The sequence below is a fragment of the Lampris incognitus genome, chromosome 2 (assembly GCF_029633865.1).
Source record: "Lampris incognitus isolate fLamInc1 chromosome 2, fLamInc1.hap2, whole genome shotgun sequence".
NCBI classification, from domain to species: domain Eukaryota; kingdom Metazoa; phylum Chordata; class Actinopteri; order Lampriformes; family Lampridae; genus Lampris; species Lampris incognitus.
The window spans coordinates 559,470-585,738 of record NC_079212.1 but is presented as its reverse complement, the minus strand read 5'-3'; the positions used below and the strand labels follow the sequence as shown (position 1 = coordinate 585,738).

Genomic DNA, 26,269 nt, shown 5'->3' with positions numbered 1-26,269 from the left:
AGTGAAAGGAGTGAAAAGAGTGGAAAGAGTAAAAACGACGAGGGGCTGTCTAATGAAGACACGTCAACTCAGTTCACTTCCTCATGGAGACGTGTGCGGTGTTGAATACAGTTCATGTGTGAGGATACTGAGTGTGTGTGTGTGTGTGTGTGTGTGTGTGTGTGTGTGTGTGTGTGTGTTGAGGGGAAGCAGAGCCATGTTGAGTCACTCTGGGTGTGATGTTAACTTCCTGCTGTTGTGAAGCTCTTGCTAACTTAAAGTCTTCACTGTTCATTAATCTGTATTCTGATCAGAGGAGTCTTTCAGACTTGGGGTTGGGGGGTCAGAGGTCAGGGTGGGTGCATAACATGACGGATGATAATTAATATCCATCTATCTGTCTATCTGTCTGTCTGTCTGTCTGTCTGTCTGTCTGTCTGTCTATCTATTGCGTCAACAGGGTTTAGCCATGATCCTGTAAGCTGACACTTTCATACAAACACACACACACACACACACACACACACACACCCACACTCACACACACACACTCACACACACACACACACACACACACACACACACACACACACACACACACACACACACACACACACACACACACACCAACTATGAGTATCCGTGCAGTTCGTTCCCCATCCCCACCTGATGACGACCCATCTGCACCCCCTCGCATCAACACTCCCCCACGCAGACTTCAGGAGAGGTGAGAACTCTCTCTCTCACACACACACACACACACACACACACACACACACACACACACACACACACAGACACGCAACATATATACGAGGACACACAATAATGGCATGCACAAACTCTGCTCTATTCTGGCACTGAAGTGTGTTCAACATTTCACATCGCACACCAACAAAACAACAACAGAACAATGACACTCACAACAAACCAACACCTTCAGGAAATAATCTTGTGCCCTCTCTGTGTTCCTGTAGGCGGGGCTCCAGCTTATCACTGCTGCTGGATGTGAGCAGCTTGGGGGTGGAGCCTGTGTGTTCTGTCTCCACCCCCAAAGAGGTGTGGCTTCAGCTGTTGCACGCCTCCTCCCGACCACTCACACACACACAGCTACAGCAGGCTGCAATGGACACACACGCACTGAATGTAGAGTACCAGGTAGTACACACACACACACACACACACACACACACACACACACACACACACACACACACACACACACACACACACCAACGCACACCAACGCACACACACACACACACAGCATTATCATCGGCGGTCACTCGAGGTCGAGTACGATGGTCCTCCTGGGGGGGGGGGGGTCCTTATAGTGGGTTTTCAGGTGGCTGAAGAGACCAATTCTGTAACACAAACTTTCTTGCAGTGGAGGCATTGATGTGAGGTGCTGGAAGTCAAATTTGGGGAAGCCTTTTTGGTGGGATGGGGACTCTCTCCTGTCTCGCTGCTGCTTGACTCTGGCAGCCTGTCGGAGATTGCCTCTGTGGAATGTGGCTCCTTCATGGAAACAGTTTGTCCGAGCTGTTCTGTTTCAATCCCACAGCTTCATGATGAGGATATGTGTATGTAGGAGGGTAGCCACTCTGGTCTTCAGGATTCCAGCTGAAATCCAATCAGGGCTGGCAGCTTTGTTGTCCTGCAATGGTGAGATGGCATCATCAACCTCCAACAGGCTAAGGGGGTTATCCATGCCTTTCTACATGAGACACTGTGGAAATCCGTCAATTACTTTCTCATGAACTTTTATTCTCTGGTTTAACAGTTCCCCAAAATGTCCTTTTAAGCGGGCCTTGATCTCATCATCCATTTTAAGAGCTTTTGTCTGTCCATAGATCAGAGGGAGTGGGATCCGCGGTAGCTTGGTCTCTATGCAGCTTTAGTAGCATTGAAGAAACCCCTTGTGTCAAATGCTTCCGCAAGAGTTTGAATTTCATAGGCTTTCTCTGTCCCCCATGTGTTTTAAGTTCCCTTACCCAGCATCGGGCAAAGGCCTTGGCTCCCGAGTGAGCTTCCCTCTTGGCTTGGCAAGTGATGTCCTTCTGCCAGACACAAACGGCCTGCCGTTTTTGAAAATAAGATGTTCAAAGTGCTGGTTTCTCTTTGTGTTTAAACCAAGGACGTCTCGGCCAGTGTTCAGGATGGTGGTCTTCAGTGAACTCTAGTGTGCCTGGACGTCATCAGGGTACTCTGGTGGCAGGCTGCCACATACCGTAGCTTGGAGGAGCTGCTTTGTCTCAGACATTTCCAGGTTCTTGATGTTTAGGCTGGGGCAGCATTGCTTTTTCTTCCCTCTTCCTTTGGGCATTAATCTGATAGCCTGAGTTGTGCAGATGACATGATGATCTGTCCAGCATCCATCTGTACTGGTCATTGCCCTCGTTAGATGTACACTATGCCTGTCTCTGGCTCGGAAAATGACATAATCAATCAGATGTTAGCGTTTCAAGTTTTCAAGTTCAAGTTTCTTTTGTTACCACACAGCTAGGTTGGTGAAGTTAGTGTCAGTACAGATAGAATGGTTTTAACAATATATCACATACAACAACAGTGCAAACATAAAGGACACAAGTACAAAAAAGAAAAACATACAGTGCCCAGCTCCACATACACATAGTACACATACAGTACAATTAGACCAACTTTTGTGTATTCATCAGCCAGGAAGTTGGTGAGGCAGACAATTTTAGGGCACCTTTTCTAGCCCCCTTCCCTAATGGGGTGAGCAGTGTGGACCTTGAAAAGGGCTGCTCAGTCATGAGTGAAGGTGCTGAAGGATTCTTCAACTTCAATCCGAGAGTCAAGTCAAGTCAATTTTATTTGTATAGCCCATTATCACAAATTACAAATTTGCCTCAGTGGGCTTTCCAGCAGGCGGCATAGTGGCGCAGTGGTTAGCGCAGTCGCCTCACAGTAAGAAGGTCCAGAGTTCGAGCCCCGGGGTAGTCCAACCTTTGGGGCCGTCCCGGGTCGTCCTGTGTGGCGTTTGCATGTTCTCCTCATGTCTGCGTGGGTTTCCTCCAGGGGCTCCGGTTTCCTCCCACAGTCTGAAGACATGCAGGTCAGGTGAATTGGCCACACTAAATTGTCCGTGTGTGTGTGTGTGTGTGTGTGTGTGTGTGTGTGTGTGTGTGTGTGTGTGTGTGTGTGTGTGTGTGTGTGTGTGTGTGTGTGTATATATATGTTGGCACTGTGTGACAGTCTGGTGGCCTGTCCAGTGTGTCTCCCTGTCTGCCGCCCAATGACTGCTGGGATAGGCTCCAGTGACCCTGAGAGCAGGATAAGCAATTCAGAAAATGGATGGATGGGCTTTCCACCAATACAACATCCTGTCCTTAGACCCTCGCATCGGATAAGGAACAACTCCCTAAAAAAAAGAAAACAGCTTTTAACAGTGAGAAATAGGAAGAAACCTCATGGAGAGCAACAGAGGAGGGCTCTCTCTCCCAAGATGGACAACGTGCAATGGATGTTGTGTTTACACAATTCACAGAAATTTACAGAATACAGCATTCAAAGAGGATAACAGAATTATAATGGAATCATAAAATATATGAAGAATATGATGAAGAGGATGCCAAGCAGTGTCCAGATGCCACTGGAACAGCCCAGGACCCGAGCCATGCAACCAGCATCACCATGCAAAAAAACAAAACAACACATTACTCACACATCTGAGTGAGAGAAGGATATAACATGGAAACAGGATAACAAATTTATATGGATTTATACAATATATAAAAAGAAAATGTGATGAGGAGGATGCCAAGCAGTGTCCAGGTGGTGACCACCATCACCACGGAGACCTGGGAGGAGGACATCACACCATTAACACACACAGAAGAAGAGAAAGGAACAGACATCATTCAGAGAGAGAGAAAAGACCTGAGAGAAGAGAACAGTTTCTAATAGTCAATCTATACGCTATAATCTCGTCGGCAGAAGAGTGGTTGGTAAATTCATTGAGACAGAAACTGACCCACCATCCAGTACAGGTTGTCAAGCATTCAACTTAAATGCCACTAATTGTAAACTAAGGCGAAAATATTAGTTTTAAGTTTGGATTTAAGACTCTGATTGTCTGATGGCAGTAGGCAGGTTATTCCACAAGAACGGGGCCCGATAGGAAAAGGCCCTGCCACCAGCTGACTTCTTTTTAACTTTGATGCACACAGGAGCCCTGTGTTTTGAGAGCGAAGAGCTCGAGACGGAATGTACTGTTTAAGTAGATCAAACAGGTAAGATGGGGCAAGCCCATTTAGGATTTTATAAGTCAGCAGAAGCACCTTGTATTCTGATCTAACATGGATAGGAAGCCAATGAAGGGAGGCAAGAATTGGTGTAATATGGTTAAATTTCCTAGTTTTAGTTAGGATTCTAGCAGCAGCATTCTGAACCATCTGAAGACTTTTAGTACTAGCATGTGGCAGACCTGAGAACAGAACATTACAGTAATCAAGTCTGGATGAAACAAATGCATGTATTAGAGTCTCTGCATCAGCCATGGACAGGAAAGACCGAATTTTAGCTATGCTACATAAGTGAAAAAAGGCAGTGTTGGTGATTTCTTTAATGTGCTTATCAAAGGAAGGGCTGAGATCAAACATAACAACAAAATTTTTGGCTGCCACACTTTGTGAAAACACAGAGTTGTCGATTGCTATGGTTACTTGCTCAAATTGTTGTCTGTGTCTAGCAGGGCCAATGACCAGCAGCTCGGTTTCATCTGAATTTAAAAGCAGAAGGTTTAGTGACATCCAGTTTTTCACAGCAGCCAAGCAGGCCTCTAAGTTAGTAATTTGAGTATGATCATCAGCCCATAAAGGCACATACAGCTGAGTATCATCAGCATAGCAATGGACATTTATTCTATGACTGCATATAGCATGGCCAAGAGATGAAAGAGAGAAATGTAGAGGGCCAAGAACTGAGCCCTGAGGTACACCATATTTAACATCAGAGAATTTTGATGTAATATTACTATAGCAGACACAACGTGTTCTTCCAAATAAGAAGAACTTAAGGTAAGACAGAGCTAAGCCAGGGACACCAAAATTACAATTTTATCTGTCTAATAGTATATAGTGATAATTGGTGTCAAAGGCTGCACTGAAGTCCGGTAGTAGAAACACAGAAGTGGAATCAGAGTCCATAGCTAGTGGGAGATTGCGGTTTCAGTGGAGTGACAGGCCGTGAAAGCCGATTGAAAACGTTCTTATAGATAGTTTTTTTTTCTATATGTGTCGAAAGTTGCTGATACACAACTCTCTGTAGTACTTTAGAAAAGAATGGAAATTTAGAGACTGGTTGATAGTTATGAAGAGACCCTGGATCGAGGGGCGTTTTTTTAAGTAGAGGTTTAAACACAGCTGTCTTAAAACTGCTGGCAACAATGCCAGTAGTAAGTGATAAATTAACAATGTCTAGCATTGTAGGTCCCTGTAAAGACTAGAGGTCTTTAAAATGTTTTGCTGGTAAAGGTCAAGTAGGCAAGTAGTTGGTTTAGAAGCTGACGTGAGCTTAGTCCTAGTATCAAGAGAGATCGTCTCAAAAGCTGTAATAACAGGGACTATCAGTGACTCATTGTATAGATATGAATTTGGTAAGACAGGATCTGCAGGAGTAGATGGAGTTGAAGAACTAATTTTATTTATGATCTCATCAACCTTATTGCAGAAAAACTCTAGAAACTCATGGGCCATGAATGGTGAGCAGCTATTGTATGGCTGCTTTTTAGTAAGTTTAGATACAGTGTCAAAGAGAAATCTGGAGTTATGTTTATCAATATTGATTAAGCGAGAGAGATGAGGTATGCTCTGGAGAGAAGAGGAATGAAAGTCAGTAGGAGCAAGACGGAATACCTATGCGTGAATGAGAGAGAGGACAGTGGAATGGTCAGGATGCAAGGAGTGGAGGTGACAAAGGCATTTGAGTTTAAATACTTGGGGTCAACTGTCCAAAGTAATGGGGAGTGCAGTAGAGAGGTGAAAAAGAGAGTGCAGGCAGGTTGGAGTGGGTGGAGAAGTGTGTCAGGAGTGATTTGCGACAGAATGGTACCAGCAAGAATTAAAGGGAAAGTTTACAAGATGGTTGTGAGACCAGCTACAGTGGCTTGCAAAAGTGTTCATACCCCTTGAACTTTTCCACATTTTGTCACGTTTCGACCACAAACATAAATATATTTTATTGGAATTTTATGTGAAAGACCAACACAAAGTGGCACACAATTGTGAAGTACAAAGAAAATTATACATGATTGTAAATTTTTTTTACAAATAAAAAACTGAAAAGTGCGGTGTGCAAAAGTATTCAGCCCCCTGAGTCAATACTTTGTGGAATGGCCTTTTGCCGCAATTACAGCTGCAAGTCTTTTGGGATATGTCTCTACCAGCTTTGCACATCTAGAGAGTTTTGCCCATTCTTCTTTGCAAAACAGCTCAAGCTCAGTCAGATTAGATGGAGAGCGTTTGTGAACGGCCGTTTTCAGATCTTGCCACAGATTCTCAATTGGATTTAGGTCTGGACTTTGACTGGGCCATTCTAACACATGAATATGTTTTGTTTTAAACCATTCCATTGTAGCCCTGGCTTTATGTTTAGGGTCGTTGTCCTGCTGGAAGGTGAACCTCCGCCCCAGTCTCAAGTCTTTTGCAGACTCCAACAGGTTTTCTTCCAAGATTGCCCTGTATTTGGCTCCATCAATCTTCCCATCAACTCTGACCAGCTTCCCTGTCCCTGCTGAAGAGAAGCACCCCCAGAGCATGATGCTGCCACCACCATGTTTGACAGTGGGGATGATGGTATGTTCAGAGTGATGTGCAGTGTTAGTTTTCTGCTACACATAGCGTTTTGCATTTAGGCCAAAAAGTTCAATTTTGGTCTCATCTGACCAGAGCACCTTCTTCCACATGTTTGCTGTGTTCCCCACATGGCTTCTGGCAAACTGCAAACGGGTCTTCTTATGGTTTTCTTTTAACAATGGCTTTCTTCTTGCCACTCTTCCATAAAGGCCAGATTTGTGCAGTGCACGACCAATAGTTGTCCTGTGGACAGATTCCCCCGCCTGAGCTGTGGATCTCTGCAGTTCGTCCAGAGTCACCATGGGCCTCTTGGCTGCATCTCTGATCAGTGCTCTCCTTGTTCGGCCTGTAAGTTTAGGTGGACGGCCGTGTCTTGGTAGGTTTGCAGTTGTGCCATACTCTTTCCATTTCCGGATGATGGATTGAACAGTGCTCCGTGAGATGTTCAAAGCTTGGGAAATCTTTTTATAGCCTAACCCTGCTTTAAACTTCTCCACAACTTTATCCCTGACCTGTCTGGTGTGTTCCTTGGACTTCATGATGCTGTTTGCTCCCCAATATTCTCTTAACAAACCTCTGAGGCCGTCACAGAACAGCTGTATTTGTACTGAGATTAGATTACACACAGGTTGACTCTATTTAGTCATTAGGTCAACATTCGATCATTCAGCAATCATCAGGCAACTTCTGAAGGCAATTGGTTGCACTCAGAGAAAAGGGGGCTGAATACTTTTGCACACTGCACTTTTCAGTTTTTTATTTGTAAAAAAACTTTTAAATCGTGTATAATTTTCTTTGTACTTCACAATTGTGTGCCACTTTGTGTTGGTCTTTCACATAAAATTCCAATAAAATATATTTATGTTTGTGCTCGTAACATGACAAAATGCGGAAAAGTTCAAGGGGTATGAATACTTTTGCAAGCCACTGTACGTTATATGGTTTGGAGACAGTGGCACTGACGAAAAGACAGGAGGCGGAGCTGGAGGTGGCAGAGTTGAAGATGCTAAGATTTTCATTGGGAGTGATGAAGAAGGACAGGATTAGGAACGATTATATTAGAGGGACAGCTCAGGTTGGACAGTTTGGAGACAAAGCAAGAGAGGCAAGACTGAGATGGCTTGGACATGTGTGGAGGAGAGATGCTGGGTATACTGGGAGAAGGATGCTGAATATGGAGCTGCCAGGGAAGAGGAGAAGAGGAAGGCCAAAGAGGAGGTTTATGGAGGTGGTGAGGGAAGACATGCAGGTGGCTGGTGAGACAGAGGACGATGCAGAGGACAGGAAGAGATGGAAACAGATGATCCGCTGTGGCGCCCCCTAACGGGAGCAGCCGAAAGTAGTAGTAGATTAAGCGAGAGAGATACGTTGCTTTTGCAGCACCCACCGCCTGTGTGCCAGTATGTGACAAGGAGCTTCCAGACTTTGCAGTCCTGGTCCCATCTCCACTTGCTGGTCACCACAGGGCTTGAGATTGGGTTGTGCAGTGTGGGTTATCTCCTACTGGTGGACGCCTGTGTATGACTTCTTTTAACATGGGGAGACTAGTGCATGGACAGTCACCACACAGTTCTTCACAGAGACAGACCTGCAACTAAATGGTGTGGACTCCATAACAGTTGGAGGTCCCCTCCTGCGGCAGCCTTCCTCCACCTTCACAGCCATCGTAGTGAGCTGCCTATTTGCTGGACACCATCCTCCACCTGCTCCACTGTTGAAGTCTTTCTTGAGTCATGCTTTGCTTGGTACCCCCCTCAACCTTATCGCAAGAGAGTGACCATGCCATGGGCAAAACTTCAGACGGTATTATTCTTGGGATCTTTGGTACACATAAGCTTCTCCTCACGACAAGGTGGCAGCCCTCCAGAGAAAACACACACACACACACACACACACACACACACACACACACACACACACACACACACACACACACACACACAGAGTAGATGCATGCCTGCACGTTTTATATTGATGTATCCTGCAGACAGTGTTTATTTGATCAGTTGATTGACAACTCTGTGTTAGATGGAATGTGTCTGTTAATGGCCAGTTTTTTCTTTTGTGTCTTCCGCAGAAGATTCCTCCTAATTTTGTGAGTGCTGTTGAGCTGGATGTACCAGGACATGCAGTCAAAGACAGATACAAAACTATCCTACCAAGTTAGTACATTTTAAACCTGTCTGTCTCTCGGTTTGTCTTTCTCCCTCCCCACTCCTCTATTTGTCTGTCTGTGTCTACGTCTCTTTCTCTTTCCTCAGTTAAATATCCTCTCTGAAATGTCATATGAGAATATAGCTGTCTAATATGAATGGCAGTTAATGGCAGGGTTTTTTTTTGTTTTAGACCCTGAGAGCCGTGTCGTCCTGGAGAACCCGGAGGATGAGGAGGGGCCAGACCGCTACATCAACGCCAACTACATCCGGGTCAGAGCTCAAATTTCTTCCTGCTATCAACTCTGTCAGTCCCTGTACACATAGAGACACAGTTTTATTCGTCTTTCACACAGAAGAAAGGGCTGGTAAAAACCTATTGAAAGTGTGAATAGGTCAACGTGGGTCAGCTGACCTGGACACGGCCTAGGTCTGACATCACTCAGCTTTGGTATGAAAGGGGAACAGATTTATTCTATACAGGTTTCCACCAAGGAACCTCATTGGTCACAATAGGAGGAAACTAGAACGATGTAAATGTCACTTAAAGCAGCACCAGGTCACCTTTTGGATTTTATCCTTTATGTCAGCTGTCCTGTGATGGCGTGGCAGCCTGTCCAGGGTGCTTCCCCACCTGCTGCTGCCCAATGACTGCTGGAATAGGCTCCAGTATTCCCGCGACCCTGAGAGCAGGATAAGCGGTTAAGATAATGGATGGATTGATGGATGGATGGATGGATGGATGTCAACTGCTGCAAAGACAACCGAGAAGCTTTTTTCCTTTTTTCTTCCTAGTGTAGCGACAAGATACGTACATTTATTTACAAGCTGTTGTTCAAACGGCTTTCACATAGGAAGAAGAGCTTTGTTCACGGAAGAGATAACCCCAATGAAAATACGCCATTGTAGAGTTAGAGTTAACTATAAGAAAAGTACAATGCTCTATAGTAGATCTTTATACATTTAAGTAATACTATAGAGATATTATTATTATTATTGTAAACTACTAATAAGACACGTTAGTCCCTAGCTAACGGGTCTGACCCTTCAGCCGAGCAGTTAGTGATGTGGCCTTGTGGTGCAGTACACCTCGTATCGAATCCCGCACTGGGCAAGAAAGTAACCGGTTACATTATGTTTATAGAGTTATATTATTACTTATAGTAATCCTGTGGTATTCAGTCTAAAGTTTTACCAGATGGAGCGCCCTAGTCCTTGGTGGTGTAACGTGCATACATAAGTAGACACGCTGGCCGCTGGCCGGCGGATCTGACCCTTTAGTCGAGCGGTTAGCGAAGTCTCCTGCGGCGCGGCCGATACGGGTACGCTTCCCGGTCGCGGCAGTTTCTGTGGTTGCGTGGCCCCCTCGAATTCGCTACAATGGTAATGACAGTATTTTATTGTGGACAGGTGATTCTGAACGTATTCAGAGGCTTTTGCAATGGAAAGTACCATACGTCTAAATTCCAGGACGTATTTCAGTAGGCACAGACTTATTGTGACACGCCATCAGCATGGCTGCAATAGGAACAACTAGCCTATCAGTGGGGTCGTTTAGTAACCACAAGTTACAGCAGCTTTAACTGACCATGTAGCCTAGCCTATAATCTGCAGCAACTACAGAGGTATAAAGTTGATCAGCCACAGCATGAAGATATGGGAAAGAGTAATAGAAGCTAGGTTAAGAGGAGGGAAAGAGTAACAGAAGCTAGGTTAAGAGGACAGAAAGAGTAATAGAAGCTAGGTTAAGAGGAGAGGTGGTGATCAGCAGCAGCAGTATGGTTTCATGCCACGAAAGAGCACCACAGATGTGATGTTTGCCTTGAGAATGTTGATGGGGAAGTATAGAGAAGGCCAGAAGGAGTTACATCGTGTCTTTGTGGAGTTAGAGAAAGCATATGACAGGGTGTGGTACATCGCAGAAAATGTATATTCAGCAAAACAACATACCTAGTAAAATCAAAATGAACATATAGATGTTGTGCTCATATTGTCAGCTCAACTGCAGCCATGTTCATAAAGAAATGGAACCAAATGTTAGCTAGCAAATGCTAACGTTAAACGTTAGCTAGCAAATGCTAACGTTAAATGTTAGCTAGCAAACCTTAATGTTAAAGGTTAGCTGGTAAACGTTAATGTTAAACATTAGCTACCAAACGTTAATGTTAAACTTTAGCTAGCTGATGTTAAACGTTAGCTAGCAAACGTTAATGTTAAACTTTAGCTAGCTGATGTTAAACGTTAGCTAGCAAATGCTAATGTTAAATGCTAGCTAGCGGAGAACAATGGTGGCCATTACACGCTTCATTAGCTTGAGTGAACGTTTCATGAAGTTTAACAAAAGAAACACACACACGTATATATATATATATATACACACACACACACACACACACACACACACACACACACACACACACACACACACACACACATATAGAGTGTGTAACGTGCATGTATAAGTAGACACGTTGGTCCTTGACTAACGGGTCGGACCCTTCAGTCGGCTGGTTAACGTTGTCGCTTGCGGAGTGAGAGATACGGGTTCACGTCCCAGCTGTGGCGACGGTTCCTGGGCTGCCCCCCTAATTCGCTACTATGTACACACACATATATATAGTGTAACCACCTATCATATTAACATAGTTCATTTACATGTATGGGTACTTCTGCCTAATTCGGTACTGTCACTTTAAGAGACCGTGACTACGTCAGGCTTGTGGGCGGTACTCTTCTGCGCTACATTCTATGCGAGCTGGCAGGTCACCAGTGTTACCGTGATCGCAAGCCTGAACATTTTTATTTCTTATATTAGGTAAGCATGCGTAAACCTATCAGTACCATGTGTAACATATTTTGTGTTGAATATCTTAAGTACCCTGAATAGTAAAAGTGTAAATGTCGTGGTCCATAAGTATATTTGCAACGTTGGTGTGACTAGCCTACGGTTGCTAGCCTTCACCACACTATGTGTAGCTAGCTAGCGTTAGCCGCAACATGGGAATGTAAGTCTTTGCTATACTGTGGGTTTAATGTCTTTTAGAGGCTGATGCATTTCGGTAATGTTTACAAATGTTCACATTAGGTTTGTTTTGTTTTGTTCTGTGCGTAGAAAGTATCGTAGGTGGTAATTTTCTTAATGTTAATTTCAGTCGTAGTGTGTATTTTGCAGTCGCAGTTAAACCGGTACTCTTCTGCATTGCGTTCTAGCAGCTGGCAGGTCACCAGTCGTTACCATGGTTACAAGCCGGAACATTGGTATTTCTTATATTAGCGAACTGGTGTTTGGACACGGCCCACAACCTAGCCATTAAGGTTGCGTCTTCCCGCTAGTCCACTTTGGGACCGGATGTAGTCGGCAGATTCATCCGTCCTAAATCGTCCATCATTCATTGACTGCGTAGCGCCTCCTGTTGGCGAACTCGATGAACTGTGAGCCAGGAAACACCACGGATTTATTCAAGTAAGACTGTTCCAGTAGCCGTTCACTTGCTGGATTTATTCAAGTAGAACTTCCAGTTAAGGGCCCCAGCGCGATATCTCCTTTTGTTTATTGTTTTCTTTATTTGGGTGTTGTGCACAACAGGGGTATTGCAGCGCTGCAGCTTATCACTGTATAATTCATATTTGTATTTTGCATATATATATATTTTTTTTTTTTGTATTTGCGAGCCATCATATGAATATTGGTACATACTGTTATTCCCTACCTACATCTATCTAAAGTATATTTCCATGCAACTCTGCTTACCTGGTGCCTCGTCCAGATTATTCACACACAGTCAACTCATACTATACCTGACCTTGAGGTAAAATTCTATCCTTATTAAAGAAGGGTTACAATAGCATGGAAAAATATTGCGCATACATTTATACAACGATTGCCGTAACTGGAATGCACTTTTATCAATTTTATAACTATTTTTAGCCATGTGTACGTGAGCTCTTTATGACAACATACCAACTCTGTCGCCGCCGTGTGACGAAGGGACATAGAGGTTCCGTAATGCACTCGACCACAGCCGTCACCACTAGGAGGTGCTAAGTGAAAGATGCCAGGTTTGAATATGGGGAGTACAAGAGAAACTCTATAAAGAACAATAACTTCATATATTTTGCCGAACTTCAGTACTTACTTAGACTATTTACCGGAGCTTCTTTCACAATTCATGTTTTGTTAGCTAACTTTAGTCGTTACCTGTAATTGTGGAGCGGGAGACAGAGCAGAGGGCTGTATCTACCCGCTCGTGGCGTGACTGTGCTGCCTGGTCAGTATTTGCGGTCCAGAGAGCCTTATCTGACTGTGGCCACGCAGGCAGAACAGAGGTACCGGTGCAACATAAAGACAGGCATGGTGTTGCGGTTTCACCGCCCCCAGCTGCCTCCCCGGCACGTTCAAGCCACGGCCCCAGCTCGCACGTGCCGGAAACATCCGAGCGCTCGGCTCGCGCTCTGAGGAGACGAGCGCTGCGCTGCACCAGGTGCTTGCCATCGTCCATCAGGCGCACCTGCAGCAACCAGGCAGCCCTCTACCAGAAGCCTCCCAGACCGCGTCTCTGGGCTCCGACGCACTGAACCCTGCTGCGGTGAAGCTCTGACAAGCCTGTTCCGGTGATTTCCCTGCTTCCCCTCCTCTCGTGCCTCTTCCCACGCTGCTGTTTGGGTTAGCACTCCTGTGTTCCTGTTTTGTTCCCCTCAAGACCCTCCCTCCGCGACTTCCGCGGCTCCCCTCGCTCCTCGTCCCCAGCGACCATCACGTTTCCCCCGGACCTCTCCAGAGATCTCCCTCCGCGTCTCTCTCCCTAGACCCCTGCCTTCGGACTTCACTTCCTGGATCTCGGACTCGGACTTTCTCGGACAACCCCTCGCTCTACGGATTTTGACTTTGATAGCCAGGCGCACGCACATCGTCACAACACCCACACCTGAGACTCCCCTGTTATTATTTTGTGGTAGTTTGTTTATTTTTGTTTTCCTGCATTAAAATTGCCTTCGGGCTTCTCTGTTCTCTGTGTCCGTCTGCCTTTGGGTTTCGCTACACTGGTCTCTGGTCTTCATTCGAGATCCGCAACACATGGTTCGCAGATTTACTGCTACATGCCAAATAAGAACCGCTGCAATATGCCCCAAAATAATTGATAATTTATTCTTATTACAACCAAAATACTATGGGGGATCCCCCCCCCAAGCTTAATTTTTCCTTTCTTATGGGAGGTCCCTTGTTTGTTATGGGAGGTCCAGCCCCCCCTCAATTCGAGACCTGCTTGTACTGCTATGAATTAAAGTTTTTTTCCTACATCTATCTTTAAATATATATATATTAGTATATATATATATATATATATATATACAGTGGGGAAAATAATTATTTGACCCCTTGCTGATTTTGTAAGTTTGCCCACTTACAAAGAGTGCAACAGTCTATAATTTTAAGCGTAGGTTCATTTTAACAGTGAGAGACAGAATATGACCAAAAAAAGTGGAATAAGACGTTGTATGAATTTTATGAATTTATTTGCATATTTTTGGTCCAAAATAAATATTTGAACCCCTGGACAAACATTATGTTAATATTTAGTAGAAAAGCCATTATTGGCCAGCACAGATGTCAAACGGTTTTTATAGTTTCTGACAAGGTTTGTGCACATTTTGGCAGGGATGTTGGCCCACTCCTCCCTGCAGACAGCCTCCAAATCGTTTAGGTTTCGAGACTGTCGCCTGGCAACCCGAATTTTAAGCTCCCTCCAAAGATTTTCGATTGGATTCAGGTCTGGCGACTGGCTAGGCCATTCCAGAACCTTGATGTGCTTCTTCTTCAGCCACTCTTTGGTTGCTTTGGCGGTGTGCTTTGGGTCGTTGTCGTGTTGGAACACCCATCCACGACCCATCTTCAGCGCTCTCACTGAGGGAAGGAGGTGTTGGTCCAGAATTCCACGGTACATGGCCCCGTCCATCCTCCCCTCAATGCGATGGAGTTGTCCTGTCCCCTTGGCTCAAAAGCACCCCCAAAGAATGATGTTGCCACCCCCATGCTTGACGGTGGGGATGGTGTTCTTTGGGTTGTACTCCGTGTTCTTCACCCTCCAAACACGGCGAGTTGAGTTGAGCCCGAAAAGTTCTATTTTGGTCTCATCCGACCACATCACCTTCTTCCAGGCCTCTTCTGAGTCGTCCAGGTGTTCATTGGCGAACTGCAGACGGGCCTGTACATGTGCCTTCTTGAGCAGTGGGACCTTGCGTGCACTGCAGGATTTTAATCCATGACGGCGTAGTGTGTTACTAACCGTTTGCTTTGTAACTGTGGTCCCAGATGCCTTCAGGTCATTAACCAGTTTCCCCCCTTGTGGTTCTGGGATGATTCCTCACCGTTCGCATGATCAGAGACACCCCACGAGGCGAGATCTTGCGTGGAGCCCCAGACCGAGGGAGGTTGGCGGTGGTGTGGTGTTCCTTCCATTTCCTGATAACTGCACCGACAGTTGTTACTTTCTCTCAAAGATGCTTTCCAATTCTCTTGTAGCCCATCCCAGCCTTGTGCAGGTCTACAATCTTGTCCCTGGTGTCCTTAGACAGCTCTTTGGTCTTGCCCATGATGGAGATGTTGAAATCTGATTGATTGGGTGTGGACAGGTATCTTTTGTACAGGTAACGAGGTAATGCAGGTGTATTTTATGTGGGTAATTAGTTGGGATTGGGGGTGTATCTTAAAGAAAAACTAACTGGTTTTTCTGGGAGCCAGAATACTTGCTGTTTGGTAGGGGATCAAATACTTATTTTTCTAAATCAGGTGGTTATTAATTTTTATAAATTCATATGATGTGATTTTCTGGAATTTTCTTTGGGATTCCGTCTCTCACTGTTAAAATGTATATATGATTAAAATTAGACTGTTCCATTCTTTGTAAGTGGGCAAACCTACAAAATCAGCAAGGGGTCAAATAATTATTTTCCCCACTGTATATATATATACACTACCGTTCAAAAGTTTGGGATCACCCAAACAATTTTGTGTTTTCCATGAAAAGTCACACTTATTCACCACCATATGTTGTGAAATGAATAGAAAATAGAGTCAAGACATTGACAAGGTTAGAAATAATGATTTGTATTTGAAATAAGATTTTTTTTACATCAAACTTTGCTTTCGTCAAAGAATCCTCCATTTGCAGCAATTACAGCATTGCAGACCTTTGGCATTCTAGCTGTTAATTTGTTGAGGTAATCTGGAGAAATTGCACCCCACGCTTCCAGAAGCAGCTCCCACAAGTTTGATTGGTTGGATGGGCACTTCTTTGAGCAGATTGAGTTTCTGGAGCATCACATTTGTAGGGTCAATTAAACGCTCAAAATGGCCAGAAAAAGAGAACTTTCATCTGAAACTCGACAGTCTATTCTTGTTCTTAGAAATGAAGGCTATTCCATGCGAGAAATTGCTAAGAAATTGAAGATTTCCTACACCGGTGTGTACTACTCCCTTCAGAGGACAGCACAAACAGGCTCTAACCAGAGTAGAAAAAGAAGTGGGAGGCCGCGTTGCACAACTGAGCAAGAAGATAAGTACATTAGAGTCTCTAGTTTGAGAAACAGACGCCTCACAGGTCCCCAACTGGCATCTTCATTAAATAGTACCTGTTAGAGCCTGTTTGTGCTGTCCTCTGAAGGGAGTAGTACACACCGGTGTAGGAAATCTTCAATTTCTTAGCAATTTCTCGCATGGAATAGCCTTCATTTCTAAGAACAAGAATAGACTGTCGAGTTTCAGATGAAAGTTCTCTTTTTCTGGCCATTTTGAGCGTTTAATTGACCCCACAAATGTGATGCTCCAGAAACTCAATCTGCTCAAAGAAGTGCCCATCCAACCAATCCAACTTGTGGGAGCTGCTTCTGGAAGCGTGGGGTGCAATTTCTCCAGATTACCTCAACAAATTAACAGCTAGAATGCCAAAGGTCTGCAATGCTGTAATTGCTGCAAATGGAGGATTCTTTGACGAAAGCAAAGTTTGATGTAAAAAAAATCTTATTTCAAATACAAATGATTATTTCTAACCTTGTCAATGTCTTGACTCTATTTTCTATTAATTTCACAACATATGGTGGTGAATAAGTGTGACTTTTCATGGAAAACACGAAATTGTTTGGGTGATCCCAAACTTTTGAACGGTAGTGTATATATATATATATATATATATACACACACACACACACACACACACACACACACACACACACTTGCTTTCCCCCCACCTTTCTCATTGAACACTGCCTTGCTCCACCTTCACGCGCAGCACAGGTGCGCTGTGGGTTTGGACGGTTTCATGCTTGTTTACTTTTGGAAACGTGTCTCTAATGTCTGCTTCCTTTTATTTCTCTAATTTTTTTCAGCCCCACCCCCCCTTACTTTTTGACATTCTCCTGTCCATGGATTTCTTTGGCCATCCCAGTGCTACGTGCTACTTTTGGTCTAGAACGTTAACGTGCGTTAACTAACTTGGTTATGATTGGCCAGTGAGCCCAGTCCCGGAACATGCATGCAGCACGCTCTCATGCGCAGCCCGAATGACAGGAAAGCAGGGCCTGGGGATTTTTTGACAGTCCACTGACCTACCGATACGGCAGCCAGGATTTGCCCCAGTATGCCCAGTATCTCCAATATCCCACTGCCCTTTACCCTACCCCCTCCAATGCAAACAGACCACCTTCTGAATGACATGAGAGATTAAATGTATTTCTGAGTGTAGAAGAGAAAGTTCTGGTGAGATAGACTGCAGGGCCATGGCCAGATCATAACCTGCTCTTCACTGCCATGAAACAGAAGACCGAAAGCTAGCTTGCCAAACCAACATAGCGCAGACCAAAGCCCACTCATCAAATATGGCAATGGTCTCACAAGTTCTTTTATTTGAAATATAGCAATTGTACAAATCTTAGTAGACAAACAGAAGCGCATGTGTCATGGTAGGTTGGCACTGAATGTGAGCACGTGTTATGGTAGGTGGTCACCAGAGCTGGACTGGGACTAAAAAATAGGCCCTGGTATTTTTGGCCCAGACCGGCCCACCACAATCGGTCGGACACCATGCACCAGTACACCATCCTTGCAGTCCCCTTAAATATGCATACCTGCTGTACTATTCCCACAAACCACTACAAAGCTGAGTAGTAAGTGCCGTGGACAAGTGTACCAGTGCAGGTGGACCAGAGTAATCACTCGCTCTTGACTGACTCCCTGGTGATCAGAGGTGGCTGTGGAGTAGACAATCGCCATACTCAATTAGAAGTACAAGTAATTGTCAAAGAAAAAGCTCTGCTAGAAATTAAAGTATCATTTCAAATTATTTAATAAAATTGAAGTATACAAGTATGTATAAAGTATACAAGTAAGTCAAAATATTTCCTGTGAACTCCACACCAATGGACAGCAAAGATCTCCTCCTCAAACAAGGCAACCTTTAAAAGAGCAAGAGGGGGAGACAGAGAGAGAAGGGTGAGAATGATAATTCATTGAATTAAATTATCACAGTACCGGCATCTTTAATCTAGAATAATGTAGAAAGATAGTTGCATTTATTATATACTTACTTAGTGGAAAAGGCTGCATGGCCCTCTGAACACCCTCAACAGCAATGGCATCCCGAGAGAGAGAGAGAGAGAGAGAGAGAGAGAGAGAGAGAGAGAGAGAGAGACAGAGACAGAGAGAGAGACAGAGAAGGGGGAAGAGAGACAGAGAAGGGGAAAAGAGAGGGAAAGAGAGAGAAGGGGAGGAGAGGGAAAGACAAGGGGAAGAGAGAGGGAAAGAGAGAAGGGGGAGGAGAGACAGAGTTGCATGGATTGTATACTCACTAAGTCAAAATGTTGCTGGTGAACTCCACACCAATGGATGACCTCAATAGCTGTGTCAAGAATTTGATTATGGACCTTTACCTCATAGGCTCTCTCTGCATCAACCAAGGTCTCACCCTGAGCCATCTCTCCCGGCATGGCTTTCTTCTTTAATCTTTTCTGTGGTAGTGCAGCCTCTACTTCCATGTCTGTCTCCTCATCCTGCTCCTTGATTTTTTCATTTGCCCATTAACAAAGTCATCAGCAGCATCCTTGACAGCCTGGAAATCTCTCGCCATCCATTTAAGGGCATCTTCTGTTGACATGACCATCCTATGGGCGGAGAGGATGTTCATCCCTCCTGTCTGCAGGTATTTTGACAGTGGAGATGTATGCTCAGATATGCTGAGGATTAACTGTGCTGTCAGTATGGTCTCATACTTGAGTAGGCCCTCTTTGTATCCTCTGGCCTTGGTGTGCACATTTCCTTTCACTGTCTTCTGTTCCTGTATGGCTGTGAGTGTGGGCAGCACATCAATATACAGACCATCTTGAGGCTGTCCAAATGATCCAAATATTTTCTTCAGGGCATTGTGCTTGGCCCACCAACGTGTCTCTCCAATTGAAGTGTCACTGAGGAGTTCAAACAGTGATCCACTCTGTCACTATTTGAGTGGTATCAGACAGCACCAAATTGAGGACATGTGCATAGCACCATACATGTACATGGTTGGGGGACTGCGATGCCAGCAGTGCAGAGAAGCCTTTGTACTGCTGTACTGCCCCTGCATGTTTGAAGCCCCAATGCACAGGCTTGTGTCCCGTTTCAAATGGTCAAGGACCCCTGTTAGCAACTGAACAAAGGACTGTCCAGTGGATGCACTGCACCAGACCACCACAACAAGCCTCTCATTGACAATGTCAGTCACATACCTCAAAACGACTGAGCATTGGTCTTGCGCGGTTATGTCCTGCGTAGTATTCAGCTGGACAGAAAACATTCCAGCTTTCTGGATTTCAGTGGAGATGTGTTTCTGAATTAAGTTCTGGATTGTATCGATCACAGAGTTGACAGTCGTTTCAGACAGTAGAGTGATGAGGGAACCTCTGCCTCTTGATCCTGTTGACTCATGCAATTTTTTGCTCTTCTCAATCACATTACTGAGATGCTCTTTCAAGCACACACCATGTTTTCCCAATAACATGATCAGCTCCAAAAAAATTCCATGGTCGATGCAATCGTCATCCAGGTTATACGCAGCCTCGTTTTCCTCCTGTCTGTAGCTTAGGCCCCTCTTCTCTATAACTTTTACGACCTCCACTACCGGTTCCAAAACCTGACGCCTCTTCTTGACCTGATCTCTGTGCGCTGTTAGCTGTCTGCCCCCCAGCAGGTTGTTGATGTCAGCTTTTGAGCAGTTTAAAAAATAAGCTTCGGCACAATTTCTGTGTGCCATGCTTTTTTCATGCTGTTCCATTCTCTGGTGCACATGTCTCCAGTCTGACATTCCAGTCACAAAAATGCTGGAGTCAGTTGCCTTGCTGAAGGCCAGACATACAAAACAAAACGTGACGTTCATTACAATACGTCAGCCACTTCCTGCTTGTGCCATCTCTATTGGTAAACACCTTCTTCACCACAGGGTTCTTAACATCTTGTTTGGGGTGATGATTTAAAAACGCCTGCATCATAGCAGGCTCAGGACGGGCAAAGTAGTCTACAGCCTGTTGCTCCCTGTCTCTCTCCTCTACTGCTAATTCAACAACATGGCTTGACTAGACATAAGGAGAGAGAGAGAGATGATTACAATTAATTGTTTGAGGTATTAAAAAGTACACTTAGTAACTTTTTTGAGTATTGATTTTGGTTAAATGGTTCTATTTTCTTGAAGAGTAGGACATCTAGATGGAAAATATGCTCTTTTAATTGTTATTATTTCACCATAACTCAAAATACAAGCCTGATTTTCTGTAATGTTTACAAACAATACAAACTTAAACAAACATTTTATAGCTTTAAAGTGTATCTAAAACTAATTTAGCTCTTACAAACGGATATTCCTTTGTATCAAGAACTGTGGGAGCGAAAATATACTTAAAGATGTAAAAGAAAAAAAGTGTGTTTGATGTTTGAAGGGCTATAAAAAGTTACTCAGTGTACATTTAACATGATTACACATTCAGGTCCAGAATTGTTGGAATTCCTCAACAAAGATGCTAAAAGCTGTACAATTTAAACAATACCATACTGGTAATGAAGAACTAGTTGTTTATTCAAATACTACATGGAACTCTTCCATCTAATTTATTTTGATACTAACTATTCAGTTAATGCAGATTTCAAGTATCCAAATGTTGATGATGAATGTTGCATAAGTTTTACAGTTAATAGATCATCTTTTTCTTTTTTGTTTTTTATTACATAGATCATCTTTTAGCGTCGGCTAAATGACTGTAATGTAATGTAATGTAATGTAATGTATAATATTACTGTTCAGAGAGGAGTAATTGTTAGATGTTTGTATGTTTGCATATTTGTGTGTGCATTTTAACTTCTGGAGTGATTCTGAATTGCTGGTTCATCTAGAATAGAGTAAGTATAATCTTTCTTGCTTAACCAGTTGGTACGAGTCTTATTCCAGCTGCTTGAGTATTAGTCCTTTTCTCTATACAGCTGCTGCTGGTTCCTAGTGGGATCTTATTCTAGCTGTAGCTGTCTCATTCTATTTACTTACTTGTCTTATTTACTTATTCTAGCTGTAGCTGTTTTTCACCGACTGTGCCCTTAAATATTTCTTGTTGCCTAGCTGTTTAGACTTAGTTATCATTTTAGCTTATGAATATATTCCTTGGTAACTTGCTGTTTGTAGTTTTGATAGTATTGTGTGAGGTTTGATAGAGTTTTACATAAGTGTCCAGTTTCTGGGCAATAAGCATATTTTCAGTGTACCTCATTGGCCAATTGGGTGTTAAGTGGCCAAGGTGTGGCCTGCACTCATGGCAGACAATTAGCAATCAGTGTTCTTTAAATCACTGCTGCTACTTGGAAGGGTCAGCTTCCAAGCCAAGGGCAAACAAGCCGAGGTTGAACGTAGGCTAGAGTAAACAAAGGCAAGTGCGACTTTTTCAAGCCGAGACTTCGTCAGGCACGGACTGTTCTTTTTAGATTTGGTCAGTCTTCTGTATCTTGTGTACCTAGTATAGACTATATGTTTTCTTCGCATTCCTGTCCTTTCCTCTTCCCGGGGCTGGCATAGATGTTGGGTCACTCCTAGGCGCTGTGACCCTACCAATCTCATCTATCCCACTCGCTCCACTCACGTGGAGCAAGTGGTGATGGGAGAGCTCTGGAAGTGCCAGTCTGCGGTGCCGAAAGCTGAGTTTATCTCAGGCTAGGCATCCTTGCTCTCCCTCAACTTGCTTGCTCTAACTGAGACCTGGATCATGCCAGAAACACTACCACACCCGCAGCTCTGTCTGATGTGTACTCTTTTACTCACACTCCCAGAGCTGGGAGGCGGGGTGGTGGTACTGGTCTGCTAATCTCCCTGACATGGAAATACTCTCTTGTTCCCATTCCACAATTTTCCCCGCCCTCTTTTGAATTTCATGCTGTTACTGTCTCTTATCCAGTCAAACTCACCATTGTGGTTGGGTACCGCCCACCAGGCCCCCTTGGTGAGTTTCTGGAGGAGCTTGACACACTTGTCTCGCACTTCCCTGTTGATGACTCTGTACTTATCCTTCTTGGTGACTTCAACATCCACACTAACAAGCTAGATCCTCTTCTCTCTTTCCTCTCCTCCTTTGACCTTCACCTCTCACCCTCTCCTCCTACCCACAAGGCCAGCAACCAGCTGGAGCTTATTTTACTAGACACTGACCTATTTCCAATCTCTCTGTTACTCCCCTCCAGCTCTCCTACCCAAATAGCTTATGTTGCGCTATTTGACAGTGACTAACTGACTTCTGTTTATGATTATCTTAACTTATTATCATTAATTGAATTAATAGTCATCATGGCATAGCACACACTACCTCCCTGCAAGTCCCTGTTAATGAAGCTGCTCCATGCTTACCGCTTCAACTACACTCTCCTCCCTGTCATGTCTCTCCTCGGTTTCACTGTCACACGCCTGCTGCTCCTCTGCCTAGCCACCCACCTCTCCTCATTCAGCTTCCACCTGTTGCTGGACAATGTTGGGTACAGTAGAAGCTGAAGCTACTGCAGCCCTTGCAGCAAACATATCAGATATTCTTGCGCATTTGGCAGCCTCCGCTTCTAGATTTTAAATTTTTTTGGCCCGCAACTTCTCCGCACCCCCCTTGCGCTTCTGTTTGACCATTTTGACGCCCTCATTCATCCACAGATTTTTGGCTCTGAGCCATGACATCTGACATGAGAAACGGGGCGGGGGGGGCTGTGGGCCGAATAAGAGATGTGATTGGGCCAGACCAGTGTCAGTATAGAAAATAAGCCAATGGGCCGCTCTCCTTGCTTTATGGGCTGGTCGTTGGCCCCTTTTTTAAAATTATAAATTAAATTACCGGGCCCGGTAAATTAATGCCCGGTATGCCAGATTGCCAGCCCATGGAAGGTTGTCACTGAATGTGAGAGGCATGACACAACAGTTTAGTCAACTGATGAGAAAACAAAATGTGCAAAACAAAAAACAAAAACAACACGTGAAACCCAACACTCACCCGTCTTCAAAATGTTTGTTAGTCTGAATAAATGTGTGTTTTCTGTGTGTGTGTGTGTGTGTGTGTGTGTGTGTTTTCTGTGTGTGTTTTTGACAGCCCAACAAACAGAAACTCTGATATGAGAAGTGTCGTTAGCGTAGGCGTCTGACAAGCGGCACGACCAGGAAAACCACAGGAAGTGAGGGAGGAAGTGACATGTCCCTGACTTCCCCGACTCAGCCCACACAGGCTTTCACACTCTGACGCCTCAGCTCTGTGTGTGTGTGTGTGTGTGTGTGTGTGTGTGTGTGTGTGTGTGTGTGTGTGTGTGATCTGAGTCTTGACTCATTCTGTGTATCCATCCTGCAGGGTTACAAAGGGGCATGCAGGGCGTATATCGCCACCCAGGGGCCGATGCTGCACACTGTCTCTGATTTCTGGGACATGGTGTGGCAAGAGAGGAGCAGCATCATCGTCATGATTACCAGACTCAAGGAGAACAATGAGGTGAGGAGGCAGTGCACCCCCCCCCACCACACACACACACACACTTTTTCATGTCTTTTTCTTTCATTATTTCTCTTTTCTTTATTTTTCTTTCTGTCTTTCCAATTCACTATTTCTTTACCTGATTTCTTCATTCTTGTCTTTGCCTCGTCCTTCACATCTACCTGTCCTTCCTTCCTCCCTTGTCTCCTTTCGTTAGTCTGTGGTCTTGTGTTTGGTTTTCATTTAGTCGAGGTTGTGAGTTTCTGTGTTTGCAGAGCAAAGCAGAAGTTGTGAAATCCATTAAATAATTGACAAAAAATGGAAAAAAGCTGGACTTCGTGGAGTGTCACACATCGTCAGCATAAAAAGAAATGCATTGTGTTTTCAGTTTCAGCACTGTTAACATTTGGTTCTGATTCATAGTTAAAGAAACAGTGACCCACATATGACTCAGAATATCTGTGGCTGTAGAAATGTGAACTGTACTGGCCCACTCTGAGAGTCTGGAGGGAGGTGAAGGAGGAGGAGGGGGAGGATGAAGGGGCGACAAGAAGATTCGGCAGGTTTCTCCTCAGAGTGAGAAACAGCAGTGAGAGAGACGGGTTTACTGTCACTGACATGGAGATACAGGTACACTTATACCATTTGAAAAAACATATTTTACAGTATACTCCATCATATCATATTCATATTTTTAAATATTCAGTAATTACCCTTTTTGATATGAAATCTCACAAAAGTATAAATATTGATCAACATGGATATACATTTATAAATACTGTAGAGTTCTCGTAAGAAAAAATGAAGTGGCTTCAAGAGTAAAGTTGCATTTTGAGAATTAGATTGAACAACACAGAGTTTTTTTAAGTACTGATATTAAATTCAGTCACTTGTTCTTGTAACTGGCATTAAACTGATGCAGATGCAAACTGAATGAGCAAATTAATCAATAATTTTCTTTGAAAAAGAAATATGAATGGACCTTGTCCCTTTTTCTGCTAGTTCTGTCATTTAGCCTTTTGTGTGTGTGTGTGTGTGTGTGTGTGTGTGTGTGTGTGTGTGTGTGTGTGTGTGTGTGTGTGTGTGTGTGCGTGCGTGCATGTGTGCGTGCGCGTGCACGTAGCTGTCCTCAGAGCATCGTCTCATCAGACACTTCTGGTTCACTTCCTGGCCCGACCACCAAATCCCACAATGCACCTCTCCTCTGCTGAGACTGGTGGACGAGGTGGAGACCTATAGGAAGTCCCTCCTAGAGCCCAGTTCCCAACCAATCCCAGCTCTTGTGCCGAGCCCTGGACCAATCATTGTGCACTGCAGGTCAGTCTGCCCACACCACTGCTCACCATTCAGATCTGCTGCTGACCTGTAGGAGTTCAAATTCGGCTCAGCACACTTATAATGTTACAGAGTTGTGTTGTGTTACAATTTCATTTAGGTGACATTTTTCGGCTTGCCAGCATTTCTGTGTTTCATTGTGCATTCCTGTTGATGAAGCAGTGGAGGTGGTCCGTATGAGATTACAAAACGACCCCACCCTTAGCAATAGGACCACGCTTAACACTGACCAAGTGTGTCTGTTCCTGAAGCTGTGTCTTCAGTCCACATACTTCACATACAGGGGGCAGTACTACAGGCAGAGGCATGGGTGTGTTATGGGTTCCCCAGTCTCACCTGTAGTGGCCAACTTGTAAATGGAGGAAGTGGAAAAGAGGCTCTGATGTCCTATCCAAGGACACCACCTAGTCATTGGTTCAGATTTGTGGACGACACCTGGGTTAAAATGAAATTTCAGGACGTAGCACATTTCACCAACCACATTAACTCTGTGGACACCACATCAAGTTCACCAGGGAGGATGTGGAATATGACAGGTTAGCTTTCTTAAGTGCCAGGAGGATTGCCGTGACTTGTACATCGGGGAAACTAAACAGATGTCGGCCAAGAGGATGACACAACACAGGAGAGCTAACATGACAGACCAGAACCCCACAGTCTACACCATCTACAGGCCAGTGGCCACTCTTTCAGGGATGAGGATGTGCACATCCTTGTTAGGGAGGAATGCTGGTTTGAACGGGGAGTCAAGGAGGCCATCTATGTGAAGAGGTAACAACCATCCCTTAACCGAGGGGGGGAGTGGGGCTAGAGTACATATGTCGTCATCTTACAATGATGTGATTGCAACTATTGCCCAACCCTCTGTGAATAGTACACGAGGGCATTGTAACTCTAGTTAATGATCACGGCAAGCTGTATATGAAACTGATCATTGTTTTCGGTCGTAACGCCACTGTTTGTTTATAAGGGTGGGGATACCGGGGCACCCCA

The 26,269-nt window shown here is 44.4% G+C and overlaps 1 protein-coding gene across 1 annotated transcript in view; it reads left to right on the top strand.

Moving 5' to 3' along the window:
- The first annotated feature begins 462 nt into the window (after positions 1 to 462).
- Positions 463 to 26,269, top strand: part of LOC130107604 (tyrosine-protein phosphatase non-receptor type 7-like) — a 38,630-nt gene continuing 12,823 nt past the window's right edge. Inside the window, exons 1-7 of the mRNA XM_056274284.1 lie at positions 463 to 706; positions 957 to 1,137; positions 8,875 to 8,959; positions 9,144 to 9,223; positions 23,822 to 23,959; positions 24,413 to 24,571; positions 25,065 to 25,258. Coding sequence (XP_056130259.1) covers positions 612 to 706; positions 957 to 1,137; positions 8,875 to 8,959; positions 9,144 to 9,223; positions 23,822 to 23,959; positions 24,413 to 24,571; positions 25,065 to 25,258 — 932 coding nt within the window. The 5' untranslated portion in view covers positions 463 to 611. The remainder of the gene's footprint in view (positions 707 to 956; positions 1,138 to 8,874; positions 8,960 to 9,143; positions 9,224 to 23,821; positions 23,960 to 24,412; positions 24,572 to 25,064; positions 25,259 to 26,269) is intronic.